The 26791-nt window shown below is 40.2% G+C and overlaps 1 protein-coding gene and 1 long non-coding RNA gene across 3 annotated transcripts in view; both read left to right on the top strand.

Moving 5' to 3' along the window:
• The window catches only part of LOC311526440, a 29622-nt gene extending 14793 nt beyond the window's left edge, over positions 1-14829 (top strand). Inside the window, exons 2-3 of the long non-coding RNA XR_014713008.1 lie at positions 13120-13176; positions 14778-14829. This is a non-coding gene — a long non-coding RNA (uncharacterized lncRNA). The remainder of the gene's footprint in view (positions 1-13119; positions 13177-14777) is intronic.
• Positions 14830-17910: 3081 nt separating this feature from the next.
• MRPS22 (mitochondrial ribosomal protein S22) lies at positions 17911-25941 on the top strand. Of its 2 annotated transcripts, XM_084639475.1 has the most exons (8): positions 17913-18088; positions 18831-18994; positions 20319-20483; positions 21020-21163; positions 21719-21802; positions 23656-23801; positions 25338-25446; positions 25736-25941. In XM_084639475.1, the coding sequence occupies exons 1-8, from the start codon at positions 17959-17961 to the stop codon at positions 25826-25828; spliced, it is 1035 nt and encodes a 344-aa protein (XP_084495601.1). In that variant the 5' UTR covers positions 17913-17958; the 3' UTR covers positions 25829-25941. The 2 variants fall into 2 exon arrangements, with proteins under 2 accessions (XP_084495602.1, XP_084495601.1); XM_084639476.1 differs by lacking the exon at positions 21020-21163 and having other exon boundaries at positions 17911-18088.
• Positions 25942-26791: the final 850 nt, after the last annotated feature.

Here is a 26791-nt window from a genome sequence, read left to right as displayed (position 1 = left end):
CTTTGTCCTTCTGTGACCTCTTTACTGTTCTCACCTATTCCCATCCTCTCCTCTACTATGTCACCCTGCTATTTCTCTCTCACACACACAGTCCCCGAAAGCTTGCATTTCCCAGTTTGTGTTTCCTCCCTCTATTGGCTGAGACAGATCTGAGGCAGGGCCAGAAGTCTCCTGGTGGCAGCTAGATGTACTGTAGCCTGAAGATCATCCACCCCATATGTGCAGCTTTGACACAATGCATCCAATATGATGCAGAGATACACGTCCAAAGACACACATAAAGTGCTCTTACATAAATGATTTCCATCTACACCTCTTTAAAGCAGGACAATACTAGCCAGAAGTCAAATAAGTTATAGCAAAATTTTCTGGAGAAACAGGAAAGATATTAAATTTAGCCCATTTGGGAAAAAAAACGGTGACAGTTCTGCACAAAAAGACATTTTATTTTTTGTGCAAAGTTATAATAGAAATTTCAAATTTAAAAAAAAGTGTTAACCACCTCTATAAGCTTGTCAAAATCAGCCAAAATACTTCCAAAAAACTTTCATCATAATTTTAATAAGTTCTAATTAAAATGAATAAAGCAACATGAAGAAGAAGTGATACACATGGTGGAGTGGGAAGATTCATAAGCAAGATGGAGACAAAATATAGATGGGGAAAGGGTTCCGGGGCAGCAGGAGAAGGGTGTATGTGAGTGAGAGAGAGGTCCCCGTAACGAACTAAACTTATCTAATTAGGGCCTGATTCTGGATCCAGCCCTTGAGGAACTTTTATGTACTTCTGTATACAAATGAAGTGATTCTGAATACTCTGCTTTCTGTTTTAAGCCATCCAAAATAAAATGCTAATTAAATAGAAGTAATTGCACTCAGTTCTATACAACATATTTCACCATAGAATAATGTTTGTTTTCCAAACAACTTTTGTTTAAAATATTAACATTTTCCCCTCTCTTCAAAGCCTTGCATTGTGTTAAAGGTCATTTGAGGGAAAATGGGAGGTTGGCATGCTGGCCACATTATTTCTTCCTGTTCTACAGTAAGGAACATTCTGATGATATCAGGAACTGAAAATTCCCCTTTTCTGTAGATTTGTCAACGTGATAGGCTTACAGTAGATGAAAGGAGAGCAAATGATGTACACACGAGTCTAACAAAGAAATGTTCCCCATTAATCACAGTGCAGGAAAAAAGCATCTGCAATGCATTCGTACTTTTCAGAGTGCAGAAACAGAGCATTTCAATGTTTTAATTGTTTTCATAATAAAGACACAATATTACAAATATTTTTGGAGGATGGAGATTCTTTCATGTCTGAAAGTTCTGCTACTGTAGTTTTTGTGAGACAAAGCCGGACAGTGCCATCTAGTGTTCCTTTGTTGATAAAGGGAATTGTATTTGTGTTGAGGATTTAGCTTTAAGACTGTAGCAATGAATGATGACCCAATTTGAATTTTCTGGTATATAGCACTACCAGTTACTACAATCCCAGCTATTAACAATAAGACCACGTACTAGCAGAAACTGGTATTCTCATTTGAGAAACATGGGAGAAAATACCAGGTTTTATTCTTTAGAAGAGTAACTGAATGTGAACTCAGCATGATTTAACTATAATCCAACCAACAGCACAGCTGGTATAAGATGAACAAGACAGCTGTATCTACAGCACACAGTGCAGTACGTATGATTAAGTATTCTGAAAGAAGTCAGTGTTTAGAAGAGGTTTGCATAAATGTGTAGGGAAAGACCATGAAACAGGGACCGAAGAACTGCTACTCCTGGGGGGGCTCTGCATGACTGCGTGCCCGCAGAAAACGCCCCCTCCCCCACCGCAGAACTCCTGTGCTTCCCTGCAGAAATCGGCAGGGAAGCAAAGGGAAGGCGCACGGGGCGGGACGACCATGGGTGCAGGTTTTTGAGGGGGAAAGCCCCCCTCCAAACGGAGGTGAGGCGGGGGGTGGGCACATGGGGTTATGTGTATCTGCCCCCACCCCTCATTTCTGCACGTGCAGAGCTTCCCAGCTGAAGGAAGCTGTTTGGGCTCCGCGGACTCTGCAGCCGAACGCCGCCTCCTGGGTCCTAGTGCCAGTTGTGCGCCCCTTCTGTGTGCTGGGAGCCTTCTTTTTTTCTGTGCAACAGTGTGTGCCTGCGGTGGGGCTGGGTAAGGGAGGGATGGAGAAATGAGGGAAGGCGGGGGGGGGGGGAAGGTGCGGAGGAGGAAGAGGGGTGGAATAGGGTAGAGGAGGGGAATGGAGCAGAAAAGAGGATAGGGGAATTGCAGGGGGAAGCGGGAGCCTGGCATGAGGCATCCCCTCAGCAGCAGCTGGGGCTCCCCCGTTAAGCAGGCCCATGGAACTCTCACCCTGACAAGCCCTACCTCCCTACACATGGACCCCTCTGACAAGCCCCACCCACACCCCACTGATCCCCAACCAGCTGCACCTGGACCTCCTCCCCATCAAGCCCCACTCCCCCAGCACCACCCACACCCAGCCAGACTCCCCTGTCGAGCCACAACTCCCCACACCCAGACCCCGCTGAGCCCCAACCACTTACACCTGGATCCCCTGCAGAGTCCCATTGTCTCTGCAGCCAGAACCCCTCAAGGAGTCTGTGTATTCAGATCTCCCACTGAGCTGCCCGCACCCAGATTGCCCCACACAGAAACCTCACACCCCATACCTGGATCTCCCCACACTAAGCCCCTCCACACTTGGATCCTGCTGGGCTGAGCCTGCCCACCCACACTTGGTGCACCTGGCACAGAGGGGCAGGACCCCCAGGTGTTTCTGGGGCAGGCCCGGCCCTTGCACCATGTCAGGGTCAGGTACAGACTCACTGCCGAGTGAGGAGTAGGGGCTTTAGGGTGATCCCCCACCTCTGTGCAGCCAGTGGCCTGTGCTCCACACTGCCATACTGGAGCCACATTTATTTATTAACAAATGCAATTTGCAGAATTTTAAAATATTGTGCACATTTTTAATTTTTTGACATAGAATTCCCTCAGGAGTAAACTGCTGAGCAATACCAATACTAAGTAATAGGGGGCAGTGGAGGGAGGAAAGTAAAACACTGGTTTTGATAAGATAGTCACTTTAGACCAGATTCTCATTTGTGATGTCCCCTTTGTGCTGCTGTGGTGCTTTAAAGGGGATGGAATCTGGCTCTCTCCCTCTTGCTGGGGATTAAAGTTATTTAAACTTTAAGTCTTTGTAGGATCAGGGCCTGAGTTTATAGATGGTACTATCATGCTTTTACTGCAAATTGAGAGAGGAAATTTTGAGCTCTATTTAATGGCTGTCATGGGAACATTCTGTTCCAGTTGTAGAAAAAGTTATCTAAACTAGACGGCATGTGAAACATTAAAACTGTATCCAGGCAGAGTCCAGCACTTCCAACTTCGAAATTTAACTTAAGTCTACCAGCTACAGCATATGAAATATCTCAGGTTCAGCACATCTCCAGAATTATGCTTGCATTAGGGATGCCTTCCATCCCCTAAATAAATATATCCCAAACTTGGACTCCTCATCTTGTACATTCATCTCTGACAAGTGGGGGCAGCCAGCATGGAGTGTGTGAGGCAGACCTGGGCCTGCAATTTTTACATTCCTGTGAGTGATATTTCTTCTGGAGTACTGGCAGGGGCTTTGTTTGTTTGGCTTTTTTATTATACTTTTTTTTTTTAGAAACTCACTGCCATATCTCCCCAACTGCTCCAGCTGTGTTATTTATTTGATTTAAATGTGTAGAATGTGTATACTGAGCACTAGGCATTTATGCTAGTCCAAGTTTAAAAACAGACATGTTAATGATCATATTGTGCACTGTATAGCAGAATGTTTAAGCAATAGAAAAAAAATCACAGATATACTGGATGAGACAATAGATTAGCTAACAGATTGATTACAGATGTCTAGCTACACACTTGCTTTCACAGAATTAAAGCCACCTATGATTCTTTAATAGCCAGTTTAAAAAATGGGCTTTGCAGTATACCTATAGATCAGATTCTCACCAGTATAAGCTGAAGTAGTTTTCCTCCTGATATGGCTCTCCTGGAATCAGCTACTTACCTCTTATCTCTGTACTATGTGAAATTCTGCTTTCAGGGTTTGATCCAAAGATAAATGGAAAGAAAGACTTCTATCTGGCTTTGGATCAGGTCACTAGCTACACCTAGCAATTCACCTGATATCAAGAGAGTTACATGGCTGTAACTGTAAGCAAAAAACTCTGTCCAATAATTATGTTTGGTTAAAACAATTATATGTTTATTGTATTTTTTTAATTTCTAATATTTTGACTTGCTGGGTTGGAATAAAATAAGCGCAGTGAACATAGCCAGGGACTGTTATTGTAAGATGATGAAGACTGAAACAAGTAGCTGACTACTTCATTTAATTTTGGGAGTAAAGGCAACCTTTAGTTCCGAGTAGTAGACTCAAAAATACATTCTGCTTAAAAGAAAATGGAAACAAGTTATACAATCACTCTTTAAAACAAAAAACACAAAGTTGGCTGAGAATTTAAACTGATGCTGTATCTTCTGCTTCTATGTGATAAAAATATCTGACTGCATGAGCGGTTTCTTTCATTTGAGTATGGAGTGAAGATAGTGTAGATTTATTTGTTTGTACTGGAGAGCGCAGCTGGTTTAACTTCCCTGGCAGCACCCAGAATCCTGACTTCATAATGACATTTTGAATTTGGATTGTATTAAGTTTTGGATCATACCAAGACACTAGCACTGGGATTCTTTTTAATAAGAGGAGATACTCAAAACTGGGGGGAAAGAAGTATCCTTTAGCCTCATCATGGAGGCTATTTAAGCATACATTAACAGTCACAAGATACTATTATAGCCCTGAACAAAATAAAAAAAAAAAAAAAAAAACCCCACAAAAAAGGCTCCAGAAGGCAAGGGAAAAAATTCACTGAGGTTAAATGGCAAAATACAAAAGTTCATTTGAGCCAAAGAAGGTAGGAGGGGAGAGGGGGAAAAAGGAACAAAATTCCAGACCAACGGAAGCCAATATAAAATGGAAATTAGGAAGGCTAAGAGGGAATGTGAAGAACAATTAATCAAAGACATTGGAAAAATGCATCAAGGATATTAGAAGCAAGAAGTCTGTGAAAGAATTACTGTTTGATGGAGCATCAGAAGGTAAAGGGAGCAATTGAGAAGGATAGTGCAGAGAAACTAAGTTTCTTTGCATCAGTCTACCAAGGAGGATGTTGGAGAGGTACTTGCTCTTTTCAAGTGAAAAAAGGGAAGTACTGTCAGAGACACAGGTGGGGTTGGAAGAAATTGGTAAACTCAGCAGCAACAAGTCACCAGGAGCCGAGGGTATTCCTCTGAGTTCTGAAGGAACTGAAGAATGAAGTGAATGAGCTTGCTAACAAGATTACACAATCTCTTATTAAATTCAGCGAACTTCAGGATAACAAATACTGTACCTAACAAAGAGGTGGTAGTGTGATTCTGGAAATTCCTGACTAGTAAGTTATAGTCTAATATTGGGTGAACTGGTTGAAACAATTATAAAACATCTAGATGAACTGGGACAAACCAGCACAGCTTCTTTAAAATAAAATCATACCTCTCCAGTCCACCAGAGTACTTTGAGAGTGTCAACAAAATAATGGCTAAAGGAGAACAAGTAGATACAATTGATTTGGGTTTTCACAAGACCTTTGGCAGAGTCCTTCACAAGAGGTTCATAGTGCGGGAAGGTAAGGTCAGAAAATGGGCTATGAGAGAAGACAAAAAGTAGGGTTAAATAGCTAATATATATTGTAGTAAAGTTACTCTGCAACTGAGCTCCAGCTTATTTTGAATGATACTGAATCACAGAATCATAGGACTGGAAGGGATCTTGAGAGGTCATCTAGTCCAGTCCCATGCCTCCTAGCAGGATTAAGTATTATCTAGACCAATCCTGACAGGTCTTTGTCTAACCTGCTCTTAAAAATCTCCAGTGGCAGAGATTCCACAACCTCCCTACACAATTTATTCCAGTGCTTAACCATCCTGACAGGTAGGAATTTTTTCCTAATGTCCAACCTAAACCGCCCTAGCTGCAACTTAAATCCATTGCTTCTTATCCTATGCTCAGAGGTTAACAAGAACATTTTTTCTCCCTCCTCCTTATAATAACCTTTTATGTAGTAGAGAAGTGTTATGCCCCCTCCCCAGTCTTCTCTTCTTCAGACTAAACAAACCCAATTTTTTTCAATCTTCCTTCAAAGGTCATATTTTCTAAACCTTGAATCATTTTTGTTGCTTTTCTCTGGACTTTCTCCAGTTTGTCCACATCTTTCCTGAAATGTGCTGCCCAGAACTGGACACAATACTCCAGCTGACACCTAATCAGTGAAGAGTAGAGTAGAAGAATTATTTCTCATGTCTTGCTTACAACAGTCCTGCTAATACATCCCAGAATGATGTTCACTTATTCTTTTTACACCAGTGTTACCCTGTTGACTCATATTTAACTTGTGATTCTTTCTGCAGTACTCCTTCCTAGGCAGTCATTTCCCATTTTGTATGGGAACTGATTGGTCCTTCCTAAGTGGAGTACTTTGCATTTGTCCTTACTGAATTTCATCCTAATTTACCACTATTTGTTCTTAATATAAGTTTTACATACAATTAATGTAAGAGACCCAAAAAGAATGAATAACCTTTATTTGAACACTATAGACCTAATCCAAAATCCACTGAAGACAACACAAAGGCTTCCAGTGGTTTCAATGGGCTTTGGAACAGCCCTAACAGAACGACAAAGCAAGTAATATGAATTTGAGTGGGATTAATTTATCTAGTACAGGGGTGGGCAAACTACAGTCCAGGGGCCACATCTGGCCCTTCAGACATTTTAATCTGGCCCTTGAGCTCCTGCCGAGGAGCTGGGTCCAGAGCTTGCCCCGCTCCATGCGTGCCGTGGCTCCGCGCAGCTGCTGGAAACAGCAGCATGTCCCCACTCTGGTTCCAATGTGTAGGGGCAGCCAGGGGGCTATGCATGCTGCCCCTTCCCCAAGCGCATCCCATGCCGCTCCCATTGGCTGGGAACCTCAGCCAATAGGAGCTGCAGGGGTGGAGCCTGTGGACAGGGAAGCGTGCAGAGCCACCTAGCTTCGCAGGAGCTGGAAAGGGAGTATGCCGTTGCTTCCAGGAGCTGCTTGAGGTAATCACTGCCCAGAGCCTGTGCCCCTGACCTCCTCCCCTCGCCCTGATCCCCCTCCTGCCCTCTGAGCCCCTTGGTCCCAGCCCAGAACACCCTCCTGCACCCCCAACCCTTCATCCCCAGCCCTACCCCAGAGCTCACATCCCCAGCTGGAGCCCTCCCCCCCCCCCCCAAACCCCTGCCCCAGTTTGGAGCCCCCTCCCATACTCTGAATTCCTAATTTCTGGCCACACCCCAAAACCCACCCCCCAACCCCCAATTTTGTGAGCATTCATGGCCCACCATACAATTTCCATACCCAGATGTGGCCCTCAGGCCAAAAGGTTTGCCCACCCCTGATCTAGTACAAACATTTTACATGATTTCAGTTGCTGGAGTCAAAATTTGTATATAAATTTATAATTATTAATGTGAGATAATGGAAGCTTTGTGAGGGATAAAGGCAAATTTGAGGTCATTAATGTTAATAGTTAATAAATTTACATTAACATCCATTAATTAACTTTAATTCTCAATAGAGCTTTGAAAACTCAATCATGCCCTCTTGTGGCCCAGACATATAATAAAAGAGCCAAACGTTTTTAAATCAAAGAGTGCATACATTTTTTCTTAATGTGTTTTGCTTTTCTTTCAGCTTTCAGTGTAAATTACAAACAAGTCATATAATTTAGGCACAAGTAAAATACTAAGGCATATTTTCTCTTCTATGTTTACTAATAATCCTTGTCAGAGAGCAGCAGATAAGGAAAACTTAGGAAACCATTTTGTGTATTTCACCCTTTTTCAGCACTAAGAGTGTATACACAGATTATAGGAGACAGATGAGAGAGACTTGTTAGATCACTGATGCCATTCACAGGACAGAGCAATGCACGTGACATCAGGGTCATTTAATTTCTTCAGACATCTCCATCACTCCTGCAGTCTAACACTGGCGAATAATCTCTAGTCTGGCATGAGTGAAGTAGTAGTGAAATGGTTGTTTGTCCCGCTGCTGGGATAGTCACAGTTCAGTTTGGCAATGTAAAGAGAGAATTCCACATTTGCCTTGGTCTCTGTTTCAGGTTACATCTGAGCAGGCTCTGGGTGCAGATAGCATTCCTTCCCTTCTGTATCCAGGCTGTCAAGTGCCAAAATTCAGAAGCTGGACCATGGAGCAGCTTCAGTGCCAGTGAAGTCTCCAGGATGCAAAATGGCCACTGTGACTCCCCAAAACAGGAGATTATGGGGGTTTTTCGCTTAAAAAAAAGTCTATAATCATCAGTGAAAGTGGGGACAAAAATTGCCTTTGGCACAGTCATCTGCTGCTGTGTGACTGTGGGACAGCTGCCTAGAATGTTTCCAAGGGCAATGCTAAAAGATGGTTAGGCAGAGTGAGAGGTGAATTTGGGGTAAATCAGCAATAATTTTTCTTTAAACTGAAGTGACAGATATGTAGTCATTTATTTGGTACTATTTCCACTTTCAAATACTGCTCCAGTTAGCTCAGCAAGTAAAACAAAATTCAGCAATCAAACCTGTACCATAGATGGAGTCCATACGGGGGGAAAAATGCAGGCAATTAAATGTACTATTTTACCACTGAACTATATTATTTCATTCAAGACATTTTTCACAAGATTAACCACCTTTGTAAATGCCATCTCCATCACACTTGAGTACTCTGTCTCCTTAATAAGAAATAACTTCTCATCAGACTAATGTATGCAGATCTGATGGAAACAACTTCCAACCCAGTCCAATGTGTCCCTCAGAAAAATGTTCCACACAACTGCCAGATTCTCTCTTATCAGGAACAAGCAAAACAAATTAATTTTTCAAAAGTTATGCCATCAAACGCAGACACACAGCACACTTACATTGGGCCCAGTCTGTTTCCTCTTCAAGAGCAGCTGGAAATACAGCTATAAAGCATTACATTTTGCATTTTCCAGTGTTTATGCCAGAGAAGAATCCTTCCTTTCCTGAAGTTATTTCTCGTGGTGATTTTAGTGTTCACAAAAGATGTCAAATTGAAGCCTTGTAAATTGAAGACCTCAATTTATCTATCTACCAAGCAGGGGGTTGGACTAGATGACCTCCTGAGGTCCCTTCCAACCCTGATATTCTATGATTCTATGACAATTAAGAGAGCAGCAATGCAGATTTTTTGCCCACACTCTTCCTCCATGAGACTCCAACCAACCCAGGAGAGACAATTCAGTCTCCATAGACATTTAATCCATTTCCCCTCCTGAAACTGCCAACAAAAAGACCAATTAACACGAACTGTTGAGGTAATTTTATGTTGTTGACACTTCAAGAGAATCCAAACTTTGACCGTTAATGTGTTTCACATGGCACACCAAGCAGCCATCAGTTGGTTATAACTTTTTGTCAGCAACTGTCCTGGGCAGAATTCAGACCACCAACAGACAACAAAACAGTCCATATCCCATTACTAATTGTTAGACTATTCAGTATCCCATCCTGGTGAAATACCTTAAGTGTATAACTATAAACCAACACTGGCTACTACACACATTGTCTCAAAATCATTGCCTTACTCTGCCTCTGAACTAAACAAAAATCCAATCCACCAACCTGGTATAAAGAAAAGGAGTACTTGTGGCACCTTAGAGACTAACCAGTTTATTTGAGCATAAGCTTTCGTGAGCTACAGCTCACTTCATCGGATGCATACTGTGGAAAATAGAGAAGACGTTTTTATACACACAAACCATGAAAAAATGGGTGATCATCACTACGAAAGGTTTTCTCTCCCCCCAGCCCACTCTCCTGCTGGTAATAGCTTATGTAAAGTGATCACTCTCCTTACAATGTATAACCTGGTATAATCACTTATAAAAAAAACCATAAGGTATAGTAACTAGCTATACCTCCATCTATAGTATTTGGTATTTTCTTTATCTGACTGGCCAAAAGGCTAATCCTCACAGCAGCTGTTACTACTCCAGAATGAATACAGAATGAATGTGAATTTAATTTCTCATGGATCTAGTCTAATAAATTCTGTTGTTGTTTCAAGCACTTCTGTGAATTAAAATGAACGTTGGGTTGCCATCCAAATGCATGAACAGGTCTGAAGTGGCTTTTATACATGTAGCCAAATAACTTCCCAATTCCCTTATAGGGTATAGCTGTCACTCCAGAGATCTTCCTAGCAAAAATTGAAAGACAACCTCTTTTCCATTTCCTCAAAATTATTTTTTAAATTTTCTTAGCATCATTCAAATAAATTAAACACAATAATTACATTTTACAACAGTAAAGACCAAGTTCTCCACTGTTACACTCTCCTAACCCGAGTGACTTCACTAGATTTGTACCAGTGTAACTGAAGAGTATGTGTTCTTTTGGGTCTTGCAATGAAAAAAAAAGCCATGATAGACAAGTCTAATGCTGAAACTCAAACATATTGTGTCCGAGTATTGAACAGGGCTGTGCAAACCAACTTGAATAAAATAATAACATCCCAATACAATTACAACCAAAATATATTTTACGATGTTGCTTAACTTCAGCCTAACTACAATCAAGACATGGGGGGAGGGATAGCTCAGTGGTTTGAGCATTGGCCTGCTAAATCCAGGGTTGTGAGTTCAATCCTTGAGGGGGCCACTTAGGGATCTGTGGCAAAAATTGGGGATTGGTCCTGCTTTGAGCAGGGGGTTGGACTAGATGACCTCCTGAGGTCCCTTCCAACCCTGATATTCTATGATTCTATGCTTTAAAACTTTTTCTCCCAAATTTTAATTCCCATTTTTCAGGAGGCAAACAACAGAATTTAGGCAGAATTAACAAAGCACTTAAGCATATGCTAATTTTAAGCCACTTGGAAATTAATGGGAATTAAGCATATGCTTAATTTTAATCATGCACTTGGATATTTTGCTGAATTGTGGCTTTAATCTGTGACTGAAAGAAAGAAAGAGGAGGAATTAGGAAGACTGGCTGTCACATTTACCTTAGGAAAAAGCTTGTGCAGTGCTTTAAGATCTACAGATAAAGAGCACTATGTAAGAGAAGTTAGTAATGCTATAATAGTTTAATTAATAGGGAGTTCTCTTCAGTTCAGGTGATAGAGGCCTATAATTTTGGAGCAGTTCATATTTCTATTATAGTGTAAATTGACCATACTAAGTAAGGAGTCCATAGCGACATTGGTAGAAGTAAACAATGAAATGTGCTGTCCCTTTAAAATGGACTGCAAAGGTTGGATGGCAGGTCATTGGCTTCTTACTGATATTCCAGCAAGGAGAAACCTAGCAACAAGTGGAAGGGTACTACAGTAAATCTAGTGTGAGATGGAAGTTGAAGAGAAAAAATGGGATAGCAAGGAAAACCAAGATAGATAGAAAAAAGGACATGGAGATTGAGAGAAGCAGATATAAAGTTCCAGAGTTCAGGGCATTTAGAAGTAAAGGTAGAAACAACAACATTTTATCAAGAAGTGGTTTTAATCAAAGCACAGCGGGAGGAGTTGAAATATAAAATTGCTTCTCACAACAAATGTTTTGGTGGCCTCAGAACGTGGCCACCAACTTTTGCTGGTGGCCACTCTGACAATTTTTTTCTAAAATACTTAATTAACTTTAGGAAAAACAAATAAACATGCACATATACATGTCCAAGGGCCGACCCATCTCTCTGTCCCTGCCTCCTGTGGCCCTTCAGCCAAAGCCCGCCCCGGAGAAGGTGGGTCGGGAACTCACCAGAGTCCCAGGCTCCCTGTGCCGCAGCCAGGTGGGAGCAGGGGAGCGTCCCGGCGACCAAATGCCACCTCCACTCACAAGAGCCACCTATGCCGCCATGCACATCGGCCCCATGTGTCTCCAGAGGTGCTGTCCGGAGCTCCCAAGGAGGCTCCATGGTTCAGGGCACCAATCCCTGCTGGCGGCACCAGCACAAACACCATGGTGGCGCATCTTACTGCCCTTGGTAACAGCTATTCAGGAGCAACAGCTGGATGATACAGGGAGGGGCTGCTGCTTTTCGGGAGGGGGCTGTGACTCGAGCTGTTCATGGGTGGCCGAACTTTTCAATTGTGCCCCTCCACTATCAATGTATGCAGATTAGGGGAGCCAATGCCCACCCGTGTTCCTCCCCAATCTCTACCCATGCTTTGGAGGCTGTTGTGGCCACAAAAAAGTCCACTGGTGGCCTCATTTGTTTTATGTCCATGTGTATTTTTAACTGCTCTAGTATAGCAGTGTTTTGGGGGACATGTCAGGTGGAAGCGGACATGGACACAGCGCAGTGCATTCTGATGATCACAAGCTGGTGAAATGTAGAGAAACTCTGAGGCTCCATAAGAAAAACAGTAAAAAAAAAAAAAAAATCAGAGCAACCAGCTCTACTCCCTAAGAAGGAAACCAGTGCTGCAGAACTTTTAAAGTTGGTCAATAATTATATTTTAAAGGAAATAATTTTAAGACCTATTAACATACATATTTTGATTTTTTTCTACTAGATCATAATATTTGATATGCTAGCCAAAGAACCTACCATATAGTAGAGAGACTGCACCCCTGACATATCATGTAAAGAGGGAAATAAAGTGGTTAAAGCAATAGTGCCTTCTTAATTTTATGAATACCACCTCAAATTTTCTTCTCTGATACATGGTCAAACTCAGAAGCCAATGAGGAAGGCATCAAACCAGCTAGTCAGATGGAAATTGTACCATGTTACACATTCCACAAATACAATGTATAGTAGACTATAAATTAATAATAGAAACCTGTAAATTTCCTCTCCTATTTTCATTTTTCCTTTAAGAATCTCCACTACATAAGCCAGAAAAGTAGACAGACAGTGGCTGTAGCCTGGTCATTTAAGTATGAAATTAAGAAAGAAGACAGTACTTCTATATATTTATAATTTTTATGGATACTTACATTCTTCTTTGTCACACATAGTTAAGAAGCCAGGATAACAAGAGGCCACAGCATAAAATGACCAAGCAGCTACACAAGGTAAAAACTATGCCAAGTCCTATTCTTTAGGAATAAGGTAGGATGTGTAGAAGATGGATTATTTTGTGACAATAAAATCCATGTTTTGTCTTCTCTCTCCTTTTCTTTTACCTATCTAAACTCATCAGCCTGCCAACCGTGAAACAAATTCTGCCATCACACTAAGCATACTACCAAAAACATAATGCTCCCTTTTTCTCCCCCCTCCCCCCGAGATGGTGTAATTCCTGCTGTGACATGACGCCAACAAGAGACAGCAACCCATCAAACCAGTAGTAGAATACCCAAGCCAGCTGATGAAAATAGAACCTATTCAAATAACATTTCGTGTAAGTCACAGGATGCTGGTTGTGTTAAAATGAAAACAACACACATGTTTTAAACAGTTTTTCACTGTTTCACATCTTTTAATCCTCCAGTCAATTATCCCTCTAGGAGACAGGATCTGCTACATAAAGAGTTCTGATATTTGATATTATTGAGGGATATAATTTTATTTGTTTTTAAATATGTTTGGCATTTATTTTATTACTTTAGCTTTCTAAAGACTAAATACCACAGGCTTTATGGAGGGCATGAGACTAAAACCATCACAAGTCAGATAGCTACTCCTTCCAGAAAAGGGAAGGAAACTGGTATCTCAACTTAAGAGACATTCTTTCCTTAGGAAATTGATTTTTAAGTCATTAAAATGAATGATTAATTTGCCCATTTTTTTGGAATTATCCCTTCTTATGTGCTAGACAGATAGCTTGCCATTTAGGATATGGATTTATCCCCTGATAGGTCATACAAGTCTCAAATTCATAAAGAAAACAATAGCATCTTAATATTATGCAAAATTACTACAGAATTTCCCCCTCTCAGGCAGATTGTCAAGCTCAGAACAAGATAAATACCCATACCAGAAGCTGATTATAAGGGAACCAGATGAAATAGCCAGCAAGAAAATTATGCCACATCATATTTTCTGTATATATGATAGTAGTTATGGAATACAGATTAGTTAGTAACAGCAGCATTCAAGTTTTAGTCACCTTCTCTTTTTCCCTTTTAACCATTCCACTGCACCCACTAGCAAACCTACCAAGTAGGAGACACCCTCCATCCCTTTAATAAGATATGTCATGTGATTAGGAAAGAAAATAGCCAGGCACATCATTCATTAACTTTTAGACAAAGTCCCTATTGAAGGATATGTGGCACTTTGCTTAAAAAGAAATGGGGCATGATGTTGTTTATATTTCTTAATTTTATGTGGATTTTAGGTTTTTCCCTGCCTCTCAGTCATGCTCCCAATTTAGGAAACTCAGTTTCTCAAACCAGTTGCACAGGATCTCAACCAGACAGCCAGCAAGAGAAACACTTCAACATTTCCAAAGCAAAAGGAGTATTTTTGAAATTTGTGTTCTGTGAAAAGTTCTGATATTGTGGCTTTTTTGTCTGGATGAAAACAAATTTCAAAATATTGGAGTTTCCCAGAGTGTGGAAATTCTGTTTGTTGATCAGCTCTGTAAGGTATGATTTGTAGAATGCCAATTATTTTCAATAAAATAATTGATATTTTAATTGACCTTTTTTCTTATTTTTTTCCATTCTAGTTTATCAAACAAGCAAGTCTGCTATACATATGAGACTGCCATATCAGATTTGGTAAGTATGTTATTACTGTAAACACAATCCATCTACAATTTCTGTTGTAACATTTTCTTTGAATTTTTTAAAACAAATTCAGTTGAAACATTTTCCTTTTTTCCTAGTGTAACCCATGTGCCTAATAGGGAGATATCTCTTTAAGAGACCCATTGGAGGAGGTAGAAGTGAGTTGTGTCTGGGTCGTTGTTAGGCCGATTAAGCATGCCACATCCAGAAGCTTCTGGAACTGTGTATGGTAGTTTTGGATATGCTCCAATGGTTCCCTGTTGCTGGGTTCAGACTCCATGAGGGCAAGCAGTCAGGGCAGCTGCTTTGTAGAAGGCTATGTGCCCTGTGTGAGCTGGGCGAAGCTGAGCCCAGGAGCAGAAAGCAGGCTGTTGTTCCTAACTCTGAAGCATTTTACAGCAAGTTTGTGACATTGTTAACCCTCTAACAGGGAAGTAGGAGAATGCTAATTATAGTAAGGGGAAATTGGGAGGGGAAAGTAACTTATTTTTTAATTGTATGCTTTGAATGTTGTTTTGATTTTAACTGAACTGTTCTAGTTAAATTGTCTCAACTAGTTTGAGTCACCAACTTTTCTTTAAATGTGGTAATGGGAAAAGAGTCATTTATATTTTGCTATTCTCAGTTTTGTATTTTCTTGTAACCGGGTTTTCTTTAAGTCTGTACACTTAATCGAGTGTTTGATTAATTAGTTAGCTGACTAGCTAGCAGTGATTTCAGCAGAGGAAGAATATGTATGGATTCCAACTGCAGATTCCGACAAGCAAGTGGAGAAAAGGTGTTGTTTTAGACTCAGCAGACTATAGATTTGATGATCAAAGCCTTTTAACTGAGACATAGGTGAACAAAACCTAAGCTTTTTGGAACTTTCAGTTTCTTCTCACTGAATTTCTGTGGGGACTGAACTGTTCAGATTTTAAATTTTTTTCTTTATGTTTAACTGACGGTAATGTCTGTGGATTATAAAATAGCCATGTCATGCGGTAAAAATTAGGTTTCTTTATCATAAGATTTTACGAAGTTATTTAATTACATTAATTTCTTTAGTTCCTTTTGGGACTCAAATGTGGGGAGGTTGACCCTGTGCAATCTTTGCTGAAAATCCTTAGAGATGAAGTCTGGATCTCCGGCTACTTTCTATGGGAGTTGGGTTTTTTTTTTAAGGCACTGGAGATGGGAATTGAAGTGAACTGTAGCCCACCCCTAAAGGTTACACTAGCACTACTGTAATTCCTGCTTTGACAATAAGTTATCAATCCATTTAGCCAGTGGTCCATAGCAGTTAATCAAAAGAAAACCTGTGCTAAATAACATTCCCTGTAAGACCAAACCCCCCAGGATGCTGGTTAGCGTGTTGGTGAAAACATACACATTTTATTAGTTACTTTTTCTTTTCTGTATCTGATGAGTCTACAGGCTCTGCCAAAAACAAGTTTCTGTAAGTATGACATTATTGGGGATACAAGATGTAGAAGTGTGACTCACCGGCCAGCACAACCCATCATGGCTGGGGATAGCATAGCAGGGTCTTCTCTTGCAGCACACTCTGCAAACAGTTGCTGCAGCCCTGCAGTGGTGTACTGATTCTTCTGATTCAGTCCTCCAGCTAGGTCAGAAACAGTCCCACCCCTTCAGGGGCAACAGAGAATCCTACAGAACAAAAGTCCACCAGTCTCACATTAAGTCTTCAGCCTGAGCTCAGACCTGCAAAAGGATCTTCAGACCACCTTCATTGGGGCACTTGTGGGGGAAACCAAGCCCTCCCTTTACTCTAGGTTTCAGCCCAGGGACCCTGTAGCAAGTAGCTAAGGTCTGTCTAGTGAAGCCCCCTGGGTTACCTCTTACTCTGGTCTGTCTCTAGGTTTTTCCCATAGCCCCTTCCCAGGTTCATATCTCCATAGATACCAGAGAAAAAACAGACTAATCGAGAACAAAGCAAGCATAAGAGTCCTGCACCAGGCCTATCTATCTACCAGCCCCCCACCCCCAGAAGATTCTGGACTCCAAGAGCAGTTGGAAAGAGCCTGGCCCCAGCCAGGCTTTCTTTCAAGTAGTCTCCGAACGTCTACTGAGACCTAGCTAATTGAATCTAGTTGAATAACACAAAAGGTTCATTCTTTTTCTAAACCAACCATCACTGCACAGAGCTTTCCTGCTTTCAGTCCCCTCTTTCCAAGCTTATTATCGCTCACAGGTGTAACAAAGCAGGTCTGATTGAGCCCACACTTTCTCATTAACCCCTTTCTGGCTAGTGTGGTGTCTGTATACCCTAACACACAAGGGATTGGGGGCTTTTTGTTTTTTCAGAAAATATATTTTACATACTTACTTTTGATACTAGTTTATATAGCAGATCCAGCTCCCAAAACTGCAGAGAAAAGCATGGGGAGAAACAACCAGCAGTGGTCAGCTAATGAATGACCATAGCAGACAGAAGTAAACTGCTGCTTAGAGCTGGTCAAAAATTTTCTGTCAAAACATTTTTCCATTGGACAACATCAATTCGTCGAAATGAAAACACTCCATAGGAATGGGTCTGTTTGACCAAATTTTGTTTTGATAACAACATTTAAAAAATAAGCATTTCAATAAGAGTCAACTCAAGACTCAATAAGAGTCAGAACAGCATATTTTGATTTTTTTTCATTTAGAAATCTATTTATTTGTTGTGTCTATGTTATTTGTCTATTGCAGTTCAGCCACTGCTCTGACCTGGAATCCACTTTTTTTTTTTCTTCTGAAAATTTTTTCTCAGGAAACTTCCAAAGTTTTGACTTTTTGTTCCAATCCAGAGGTCCCCGGCCCCCCCAAACATTGCATTTCCAGTGGAACAGAAATTCCTACTTTATCTCGGTTCTAGGCCTGCCTCCACCCTCCTGATGACACCTGTCTGGCCTTAAGAAACTGACCTCAATGAATATTCATATTCTCAATGGCTCCGCCTCTGGCAGTCTCCCATGGCAAGACACTGACCCGCCCCCTCTCAGGCTCTTCCCTTCCCGCCACCCCTCGGGGCCCAGTGCCGGCGGTGTGTCCCAGGGACTACACGTCCCAGCGTGCCTAGCGCGGCCTCCCGGAAGTCGCGTTGTGAGAGCGCGGCGGACTGAGTAGCGCACCGGCATGGCGGCCCTCGGAGTGCCCCGGTGGCAGCGCTTGTGGCGCCGCGCGGCAGCTCCCCTCGGGGTGCAGCGCCCAGGGCGCGCCCTGCTGGGGAGCCGCTGGTACGGCCAGGACGCGGGCTCAGAGGCCGGTAGGTTGCCGGGCGCGCCTCGAGCCCATGGCCTGCGGAAGGGACAGGGAGCGAGGCGGGAAGCGAGCTGGTGGGTGTGTTGGCGCAGCCCCGCGTCCTGCGCCGGGGTGCGGGCTGCGCTGCTCGCCGGATCTCTCCTCCGTCCGCGTCCGCTTGGGCTCTTGGCCCTCGGGCAACAGCCAAGGCCCCGCCTCTGCGCGCCCGCTCCCCGCCTTGGGTAGGAAAGCCCTGGCTCGCTGGTGCGGGCTGACTCTGGAAAGCCTTGGAGAGCCTGCAGGGACAGAGCTGTGCCACCCCTTCAGGGGTGCTGAGAGCCATTGAACCAAACGGTAAACCCTATACATGATGGAAACCACTTCAAGCCCGGGGGTGCGGCAGCACTAGTTCCAGGACCTATACGCCCCTTTATCTTCTGAACGCTTGGAGACATGGGGTGGAACAGGATACTCTAAACACAAACTCAGTATGTTTTAGACCTGAAAATGCTCAAAAGTGGTTCTTTCCTGAGCACCGCCTAACTTGCAAACAGTCAGTATGTTTTGGAGTTTTACCCTCCAGACTAATGCCTTGAATTTTGAAAGTATTGAAGGAACTTGTCACTTACACTTTTCACTTCTTGGTCTGTTTCATTCTTGACTGGCATATGCCTAAACTACACAGGTCTGGTATTCAGAACTTTGAGCCTATTGGATGTTAGTCTAAGCCAAAGAAAAGAATCTAATTTTTATAAAATCTCTTTCAGACAAAAAGAAGTCAGATGTCACAAAGCCTTGTTTTACGGATGAACTTGTTCAGAGCTTACTCTCTAAGATGACGGGGTTGGATTTGCAGAAGATTTTTAGACCCATTAAACAGGAGCTTAAACCACCCACTTACAAATTAATGACAGAAAAACAGCTAGCAGAGGTATGATGCCATTCTTTTTAAAAAATATGTATTTGTTTAATCAAAAGGTTTACAACAGATAAAGCTCTTGTATACTTTCATGAATACAGCTGTCCTACTGACAGACCTATATTAAGCATTATATAAAATATATTTGAAATTCTATCCTCTACTACACCATTCCATTCCATTTTGTAAATAACATATTTTACTGGTACTCTAAATGATGGTCAATTTCCTTTGATTAGCTTTTTCTGTGTGAGGAGTTGAATGTCAGTAGGCATACATTTTTCAAAGGATTAATGGGAAATGTTACCAGAAAAACACAATTTAAAAACAAAATTGTTTTAAATCTGTTCAATGTCTTTTGAAATTCAATACCAACTCTACTCAAGCAGTGTGAATCAAACTCCTGATTTCTTTGTCCTTAGCAGTCTGTCTTTGTTTAGTAAAAGGCTGTAGTAGGTTGATGACTTCGCAGTCATTAAGGCCTGTGGAAAAGTTGAGATTCAGCATAACTGCAGGGGTGAAATAATTTTTTTTTTTTTAAAGGAAAATGAAACCTTCAGTAAACTAACAAAAAGGCAGGGCAACTTGGGCACAGATGTATTATAGTACCAAAGATGCTTTTAACTTTTTTAAGTGACTAGATTTCAATGTAGTGATGTCCTTCTAAGTATCTCAGAAGATATTTTACCCTGCAGTCTTTCTTTCTCCTTTTCTCTTGGGTTTTGGTTTATTCTATATGGAAGAGAGTAAACTGCATATAGTTCTGTCTCTCTAGGATGATTTTTTTTAATTAAACTTCATTTTTTTTCTTTACTGTTCTGTTTTGTGTGTTTTCTGTGTATGTTTGTTTCATGTCCAAACTACCTAAAATCCTGGAAATCTTTTGCCCGCAGTGTCTTCTCTGTTCCCTGGCTGAACCTCTGGATGGTTGAGATTCCTAACTTAAGCCAGTTTTGTTACTACCACAATCCTGGGTCTCTCCTAAGCAGGTGGTGATGTTTTAATGCACCTAGGGACTAGCTGAAATAAATTAGGTGACTTCAGCACCTTCACTATTCTCTTTGAATCTATTGTCCACCTTTCCCAATTTCCAGTCTTCCTTCAGGAGAAGTACTCAAGAGTATGACAAAGCAGTGTTTTTAAGTCAGGACTAGTGGTATATCATTTATATAAGAATCGCCTGCATAGTATTTTAGCCAGCCTGTCTCTCTCTCTGGAATATATTTCAGTGTAGTAAAAGTTGAGGGAAGTTTATTTTTTAACATCCCATTTCCGAATTGACTCTTCAATCCAGTGTGATATTTCACTGTACAGTTATTGGATTTTCTCTTTTTAGGCCACAAGAAAAGCCATTGGGGAAGCTAAAGAACTATTAAAAATGCCCCCGGTTCTGAGTGAGCGAGAGCCAATTGATGATGTGTTGGCAGAAGACAGGATCCTGGAAGGAACTGAAACTGTCAAATATGTGTTTACTGATATAACTTATAGCACTCCACACCGTGTGAGTAACTTACTAATATATTCTGCAAGAGAGCTTCTTGACTATTACCTGATTTTTACTTGTAACTTCAAAGGAACAATCTTGAGTTTCACTAAAATGTTATCAGAGTTCAGCCTCAGGTAAGTACAGTATAAAATTGAGGAAACATTTATTGCCAGCAGAACTAAAAATTACATTCTGATGCTGTAATACAGGAATTTCTCTTGAAAGGAAAGGAGGGGAGTCAGATAATTTTTGGTTGTTCAGAAGAAAGCTAGATATTTGCAATTATTCAGTAAGTGTTCAGTGAATTTCCCTTATTGTAACTAGTTTTTTTTCCATCTCTAGAACATGAGAAACAAGCATAAATATGAATGGCATTGGACAAGTTTACAGTTAAGTGATTAGGAAAGCCCGTTTCTAGAATTTCTGCTTATCCTGAGCTGCTGTGCAGTAGGATTTTTCCAGCCAGATTTCCCCCACCTCACCTCAGAATACTAAGGGAAAAATATGATGATAAAATGTGCAAAAAAAAAATTTTCCCCCCTTGATTTCAGGAGCGTTTCATTGTAGTTAGAGAACCAAGTGGTGTATTACGTAAGGCCACCTGGGAAGAACGGGACAGGATGATTCAGGTGTACTTCCCGAGAGAGGGACGCAAACTTGTTCCACCACCAATATTCAAAGATGAAAACCTTACGGTAAATTTTTTTTTGGCTTTGTTGAGATTCATCACTAGTATTGCTCTTCTGGTATAGTGTGTTTAAGTGTGTTGTAAAGGCCTTGTTTTTGTTCCACTTCAGTGATATTGGTTTAGAAACCTGTAGTGTGCATGCAGTTAGTCTTGTATAAAGATACTTATCAGCATAGCTCATTTTCATAAATTTACAGGTCTGTTAGTCAGGAACAAACAAATTTTGTGCAGATGAATCAGATGGAATGAGTTGTCTGTTAGAGGTCCACACTTAACTACTGTGTGTATTGATAAGACTACATGCCTGACCTGAATATGCAGTGTGGCATCCGGCAAACAAATTGTTTTTCTTTACTTTTTATATATTTCATTTCATTATTGCAGTAAGGAAACTAAAGGCAATTATTGCACTCAGGTGGCTTGTCATTCTTGGCCTTGTACCTGTTGACATTTCCTGAAATGTGTCATTACCTAAAATAGAAAAGTACTGACTGTTTAATTTCTTCATTTTAGAATAAGGGGTAATATAAAATTCATTCCTGAATTACAACTGTCATTTTAGACTGTGTTTCGTGAGGACCGTCATGAAGATGTACTTAACCTGTGCATTGCACAGTTTGAGCCAGATTCAGCTAACTATATCAGAGTAAGTCCATTTTATTATTTCTAATAGGAAAGTTAATGCCAATGACAACTTGTAGGTTTCTGTTTGTATGAGAATGAGTTCTCTGTGGACCACAGTGATTGAAAAATCATATTGCCTTTTAATGGCTGCATAGATATAAAAATGCAGCTGAAAATTTAGTGAAAATGTATGTACGGTTCTTTTAATATGCAATTTTCTATGAGATCAGCATGTTATGAAAACAAAAATCACTGTCCAATTGTATCTACTTCTGATTCTCTATTTTCACTTAATAAATTATCTATGCAACCGTTGCTTTTTTGTAACACTATCAACATGTTTACCATTTCAAAACAAATTCAACTTTAGTGAACAATACATACAAAACTGTATATAATATGTACAAAATTCTGGTAAGTTAAAGGGACACTACCAACTTGATATCTAGTGAATGAAATGCGTTAAATGGCTTCCGCTACTACACTTACCCCAGCTGTAGGCGCTCTATCAATATTTTTCTCTCCGTTGTGGTAGTGTGAAAGACCCACACAAACAGATTATGTACAGTGCTGTCAATTGGACAAAGTAAGCAAGCTAAAAATCTCAACTTATTGTGAAAAGAGTAGCTACAAAAATTTTCTGGGGAAGTAGTTTGTGTCAAAGATAAGCTTTGACATATGAATTTTTAATTTTATACTGTTAACATTAAGAAATACTCTCCTACATACAGTTAGGCATATGTGTAATTTTACTTATTTAGATAGTCCCGTTGACTTCAGTAAGACTACTCAAATGAGTAGAGTTATTTGTTTACAAAATTTGACTGGAGCAGACACAAATAGACCTTAAGATTCCAAGTGAAAAAAGTAAGTAGTACTTTTGTTAGTACTAGCTACAGAAATTATTTAGGGGCACTAGCTAAGATGTATAAAGATTGGCTCCTAACTTTAAGTCATGCTGGTGGCCTGATTTTCAAAAGTGCCAAGTGCTCCTAATTGGAATAAAGAAGAATTTAATGTTTTACGTATCCATTTTGTTTAACTCTTGGAACCTGTATTCTTAATTCAAGTGCACGATATAGTTGTAAAACTTCTCAGTGTTAATTGAAAATGTATGAGAACATAGTTCCATATTTAGCAGAATTTGTTTCCCTTAACTTTTTCTTAATAATCTTTCCTATACTCTACCATAAGATGTCATTGAGCCTGATTGTCACCCTTACTCATGCTGAATAGCATCTTACTAAAGTAGTTCCTTGAAATCAACATTAAGCCATTCCCATAACCCAAACTCTGAAGCTTCCTGCTATGTCAGAACTTGAAAGTGAAACTGATTTACAAACCAAAGAGCAATTGTTTTTATTGTTCAAACTGGGATATAGTGTGAAAAATAAGTTGAAGTAGATATTTTGAAAAGGCAAATTTTAGACTTTTAAAAAAAATTCATAAACTATTAACACATTTTACCTCACAGCATCTATTGAAACTGAAGTCTGAGACTGCAGGTGCTCTTGCTGGTTCCTTGCATGGATATACACCAAGCATACATCTTCTGCTTCCTCCCTGCTTTGGGTGTAGATCCTGTCACTTGAGCATAGTGAAGGAGTAGATTGAAGGCTTCAGACTTACATTTTCCCAAAATAATGAAAGTATGTTAGCTGTGACTGTCAGTACGTCCCTCTAATTTACCCCCTAGAATTGGGATATCCCAATGTGATATCTAAGATTTTTACGTACAACCATCTAGGTTTGACAGTGTTTTGAGGCTGTGTGCTGTCAGCACTATTTTAGACCTTTTGCAGGTGTTGCAAAGGTAAATCTTTGTCACTCTTCTGGCAGTTTCAGGATTGTAAACTAAAATCTCATTTTGGGTAGGTTCATCATCAGACGTATGAGGACATTGATAAACATGCCAAATATGATCTTCTGCGTTCAACAAGACACTTTGGAGGAATGGTGTGGTATTTGGTAAATAGGAAGAAGACAGATGGCTTATTAATAGATATGATCCAGAGAAATTTGTAAGTGCTCTTTGGACACTAGCTTTGCTTTGTTTTCCTAAGATATAAACAGTTAATATCAAATCTGATTTCAAATAGTCCTGAAAATACCTACTGCAAAACTTTTCCTATAAGATGCTGTGATTTTGGCTTATGCAAAGGGATATACATACAAAAAAGATATGGGTTGTATGAGCCAATACTGACCTGTACCTCTTAGTTCCTGCAGAATTTAACTTAAAACAAAAATAATCATAATTGCGGTTTATAACTTTTGGCACATTTTAACTCAGTGGTGTGTTGAGACTCAATCTTAAATTACATGTATACTTTGTAAACTGATCACTTCATGATTTTAAGTGGAATTTTAGGATGGGCCTTATCCTTTAGGAGGACAGGGTGTAAATGAAGTATCATTAGTCATTATATACATACTAAAATTGGGGAAACGACTGCATTTTTTGGCAGTTGATGGTTTTTGCCAGGGAGTTTCCAGGGCCTCACTGAGGTACTTTACTTGCTTAAGAGCACCTGCACTAAAAATGTCTCATTCCAGCCACTTTGAGACTTCACTTTCTTGAACACCAGCAAAAGAACAGAAATTCTTCCCGCAGAGCTGTTTCAGCTATCACTAGACTACTGTATGCGTTTTAAGTAGCTAATATACTGTTAATTTACAAATCAATCTTTAATAGCTCTAAAACAACCTTGATGGAAATGTTAGTCCAAGACCAGGGATAGTCATGACATGTCATTTAAGAACATGTATCCGCTATGATACTTGATTTTAACTGACAAGTGAAACAGTGGAAACTGGAGAATGTTTTGTACCCTATAAAATCTTAAATCCTTGTTTTAAAGGGGAGATGGGATTCTTGTAATAGTGGCTACCACATTCACTGAAATTCATCTTGGGAAAAAAATATGAATTTTTTAAAAGGTTCAGTAGTGGGTGAGGCTTAAAATCAAATATGTAGGACTGGAAAATATTTAAAGGGAATTTATTTGAGGAACTCCAGTTACTGAAAAACTCATCACCTCACAAAAAAGCAGCAGAAAGGTAAAGTAACCATGTCATCTACATTTAGGACTAATTCTCATTTGCTTTTCAGTTAAATTTTGGGAGATGTGATTCAATGTTTTTAGTAGGGAAAACAACATTAGATCAGAGAAAGCTCTGGAAACTACCTGGATTGTTAACAATTTTACACTCCAGGATTGGTGAAGTTAAATATTGCCATTTGGCAGAATAAAGACCCATTGTGTATTTTGAAATGTATGCTAGGGAGGGATTAATAACACAGGCCTTAAACAAGACATAGCATGGGTCAGCTTCTCTACACCCTTAGCCAGTGCCCCTTAGCATTCTTATTCTGCATATAGCATAAAGAGTACCAAGATGTGACACCTTTGATATAAAAGCTCACTTACGCTTTGGAGATGTTCAAAGTGTTGCTTGGATCTTAGTTATGGGCTGGTGTACCTTCATACTTGTACTAACAAAATGCTATGGTATTTCCAAAAAACTGTAAGTAATTACTCTTAACTTGTTTTTAGAATGGATGATGCTACATGCTTAATCAACCTCTATCATATGCTCCACCCTGACTGTCAATCAGCAAAAGAAGCAAAAGAACAGGAAGTTCATGGAGTAGATTTAATCAAGGTATAGTATACTTTCCTGCTTATGATAGAATAATGGAAAGGTGAGGTTCACATTGATACCTGCTTTCTTTATATGTAGCCACACAGCTTCGTAGTTCATTAAGAAACCCTCTTTACTATCAAATGACTACAAACATTAGTTATGTATAAGAAACCACTACACCCAACTTAACAATTTTAACAAAGTAAGGGGTGTGCTGAGATGCCACAAGAAAGTCATTCTGTAAATCAGAAATTGTATAATAAATTCTGTACTGTATTACCATTTTAATAGCTGTCATCTTTAACAGGTGTTCATGAAAACAGAATCAAAGAAGATAGGATATATAGAGCTGGCTCTTCAGGCTTATCAAGAAGCACTGGCTAGTTCAGCAGCTTTGTGAAATAAAAGCCTCATTTAATCAAGTGTTAAATTTCAGGCTGTCATTAACTTGTGGGAAGTACAAAATGTGGCTAGAGCTGTATAGAACTCTAAAATAAAATACAAGTGACTGAGGTATGTGGTTCAGACTTTTCATAAAATAGCAAACTGTAGATACCAAGAAATCAGTAGGGTAATGCAAATCAGTTTTTACAAGAATTCTGCAACTAGAAAACTAGAAGATGTCACCCTTGCTAAACAGATCAGTACTAAAAACAAGCAGTCTGTTTTTATACATGAAAAACTGGCCTTTACAGAGGAGCACTAGAACACAAGTGGAAGAGGTGAATGTAGTCACTAAGTATGAGAGGATGACTACTATGCAATGCATTTATATAGTTGAAAAGGGACACTTCTGCATGCAACTTCATGTTAAATGTGTTCAATTTCATTTCAAGATCAGAGGAGCACCAGAACAGCAGTTTTGTTTAAGTAGCGAGGTGGGGGACAACTAACCTGAATGAGGTGTCAGCCCCTTCTGTCTAAGCCTTAATGCAGTGAAGCCACCCATGACCTCTGATGTAAGTTGAGGAAAGTTTATTTAACTAAACCTTCATAGGAAGTTGCCTGGTAGTGGTTAGAGTATTAAGTCACTTAGGGGCAGCTGAGGTAACTAATCCAGTTTTACCAGATACCTGTCACTTTAGAAAGTGTGCTACTGCTGTCTAACCCTATAGCTGCCCATCTGAATATAAGTAGGGCCTAAATTTTAGGCATATGTGCTGTAGTTAGAGATGCTCAGCTCCCCTGAGAAAATAGCATCTTGCACACCTGATAGATGTAGGCTAAACTGTATTACAAGGAAATGGGATCCTGGCTTTCTTGCCTTTCATTCCACTCAGACTGTAGGGTCACAGTTGCTTTACTGCCTCACGTAGTTAAATGGTTTTAGTGAACATTGCATATATTTCCCTAGAATGGGGGT

This window comes from Lepidochelys olivacea (assembly GCF_965140295.1).
Source record: "Lepidochelys olivacea isolate rLepOli2 genome assembly, chromosome: 9".
Taxonomy (NCBI): Eukaryota; Metazoa; Chordata; order Testudines; family Cheloniidae; genus Lepidochelys; species Lepidochelys olivacea.
Note: the sequence above shows the minus strand (reverse complement) of the source record. Positions and strands in the feature narration are given on the sequence as shown.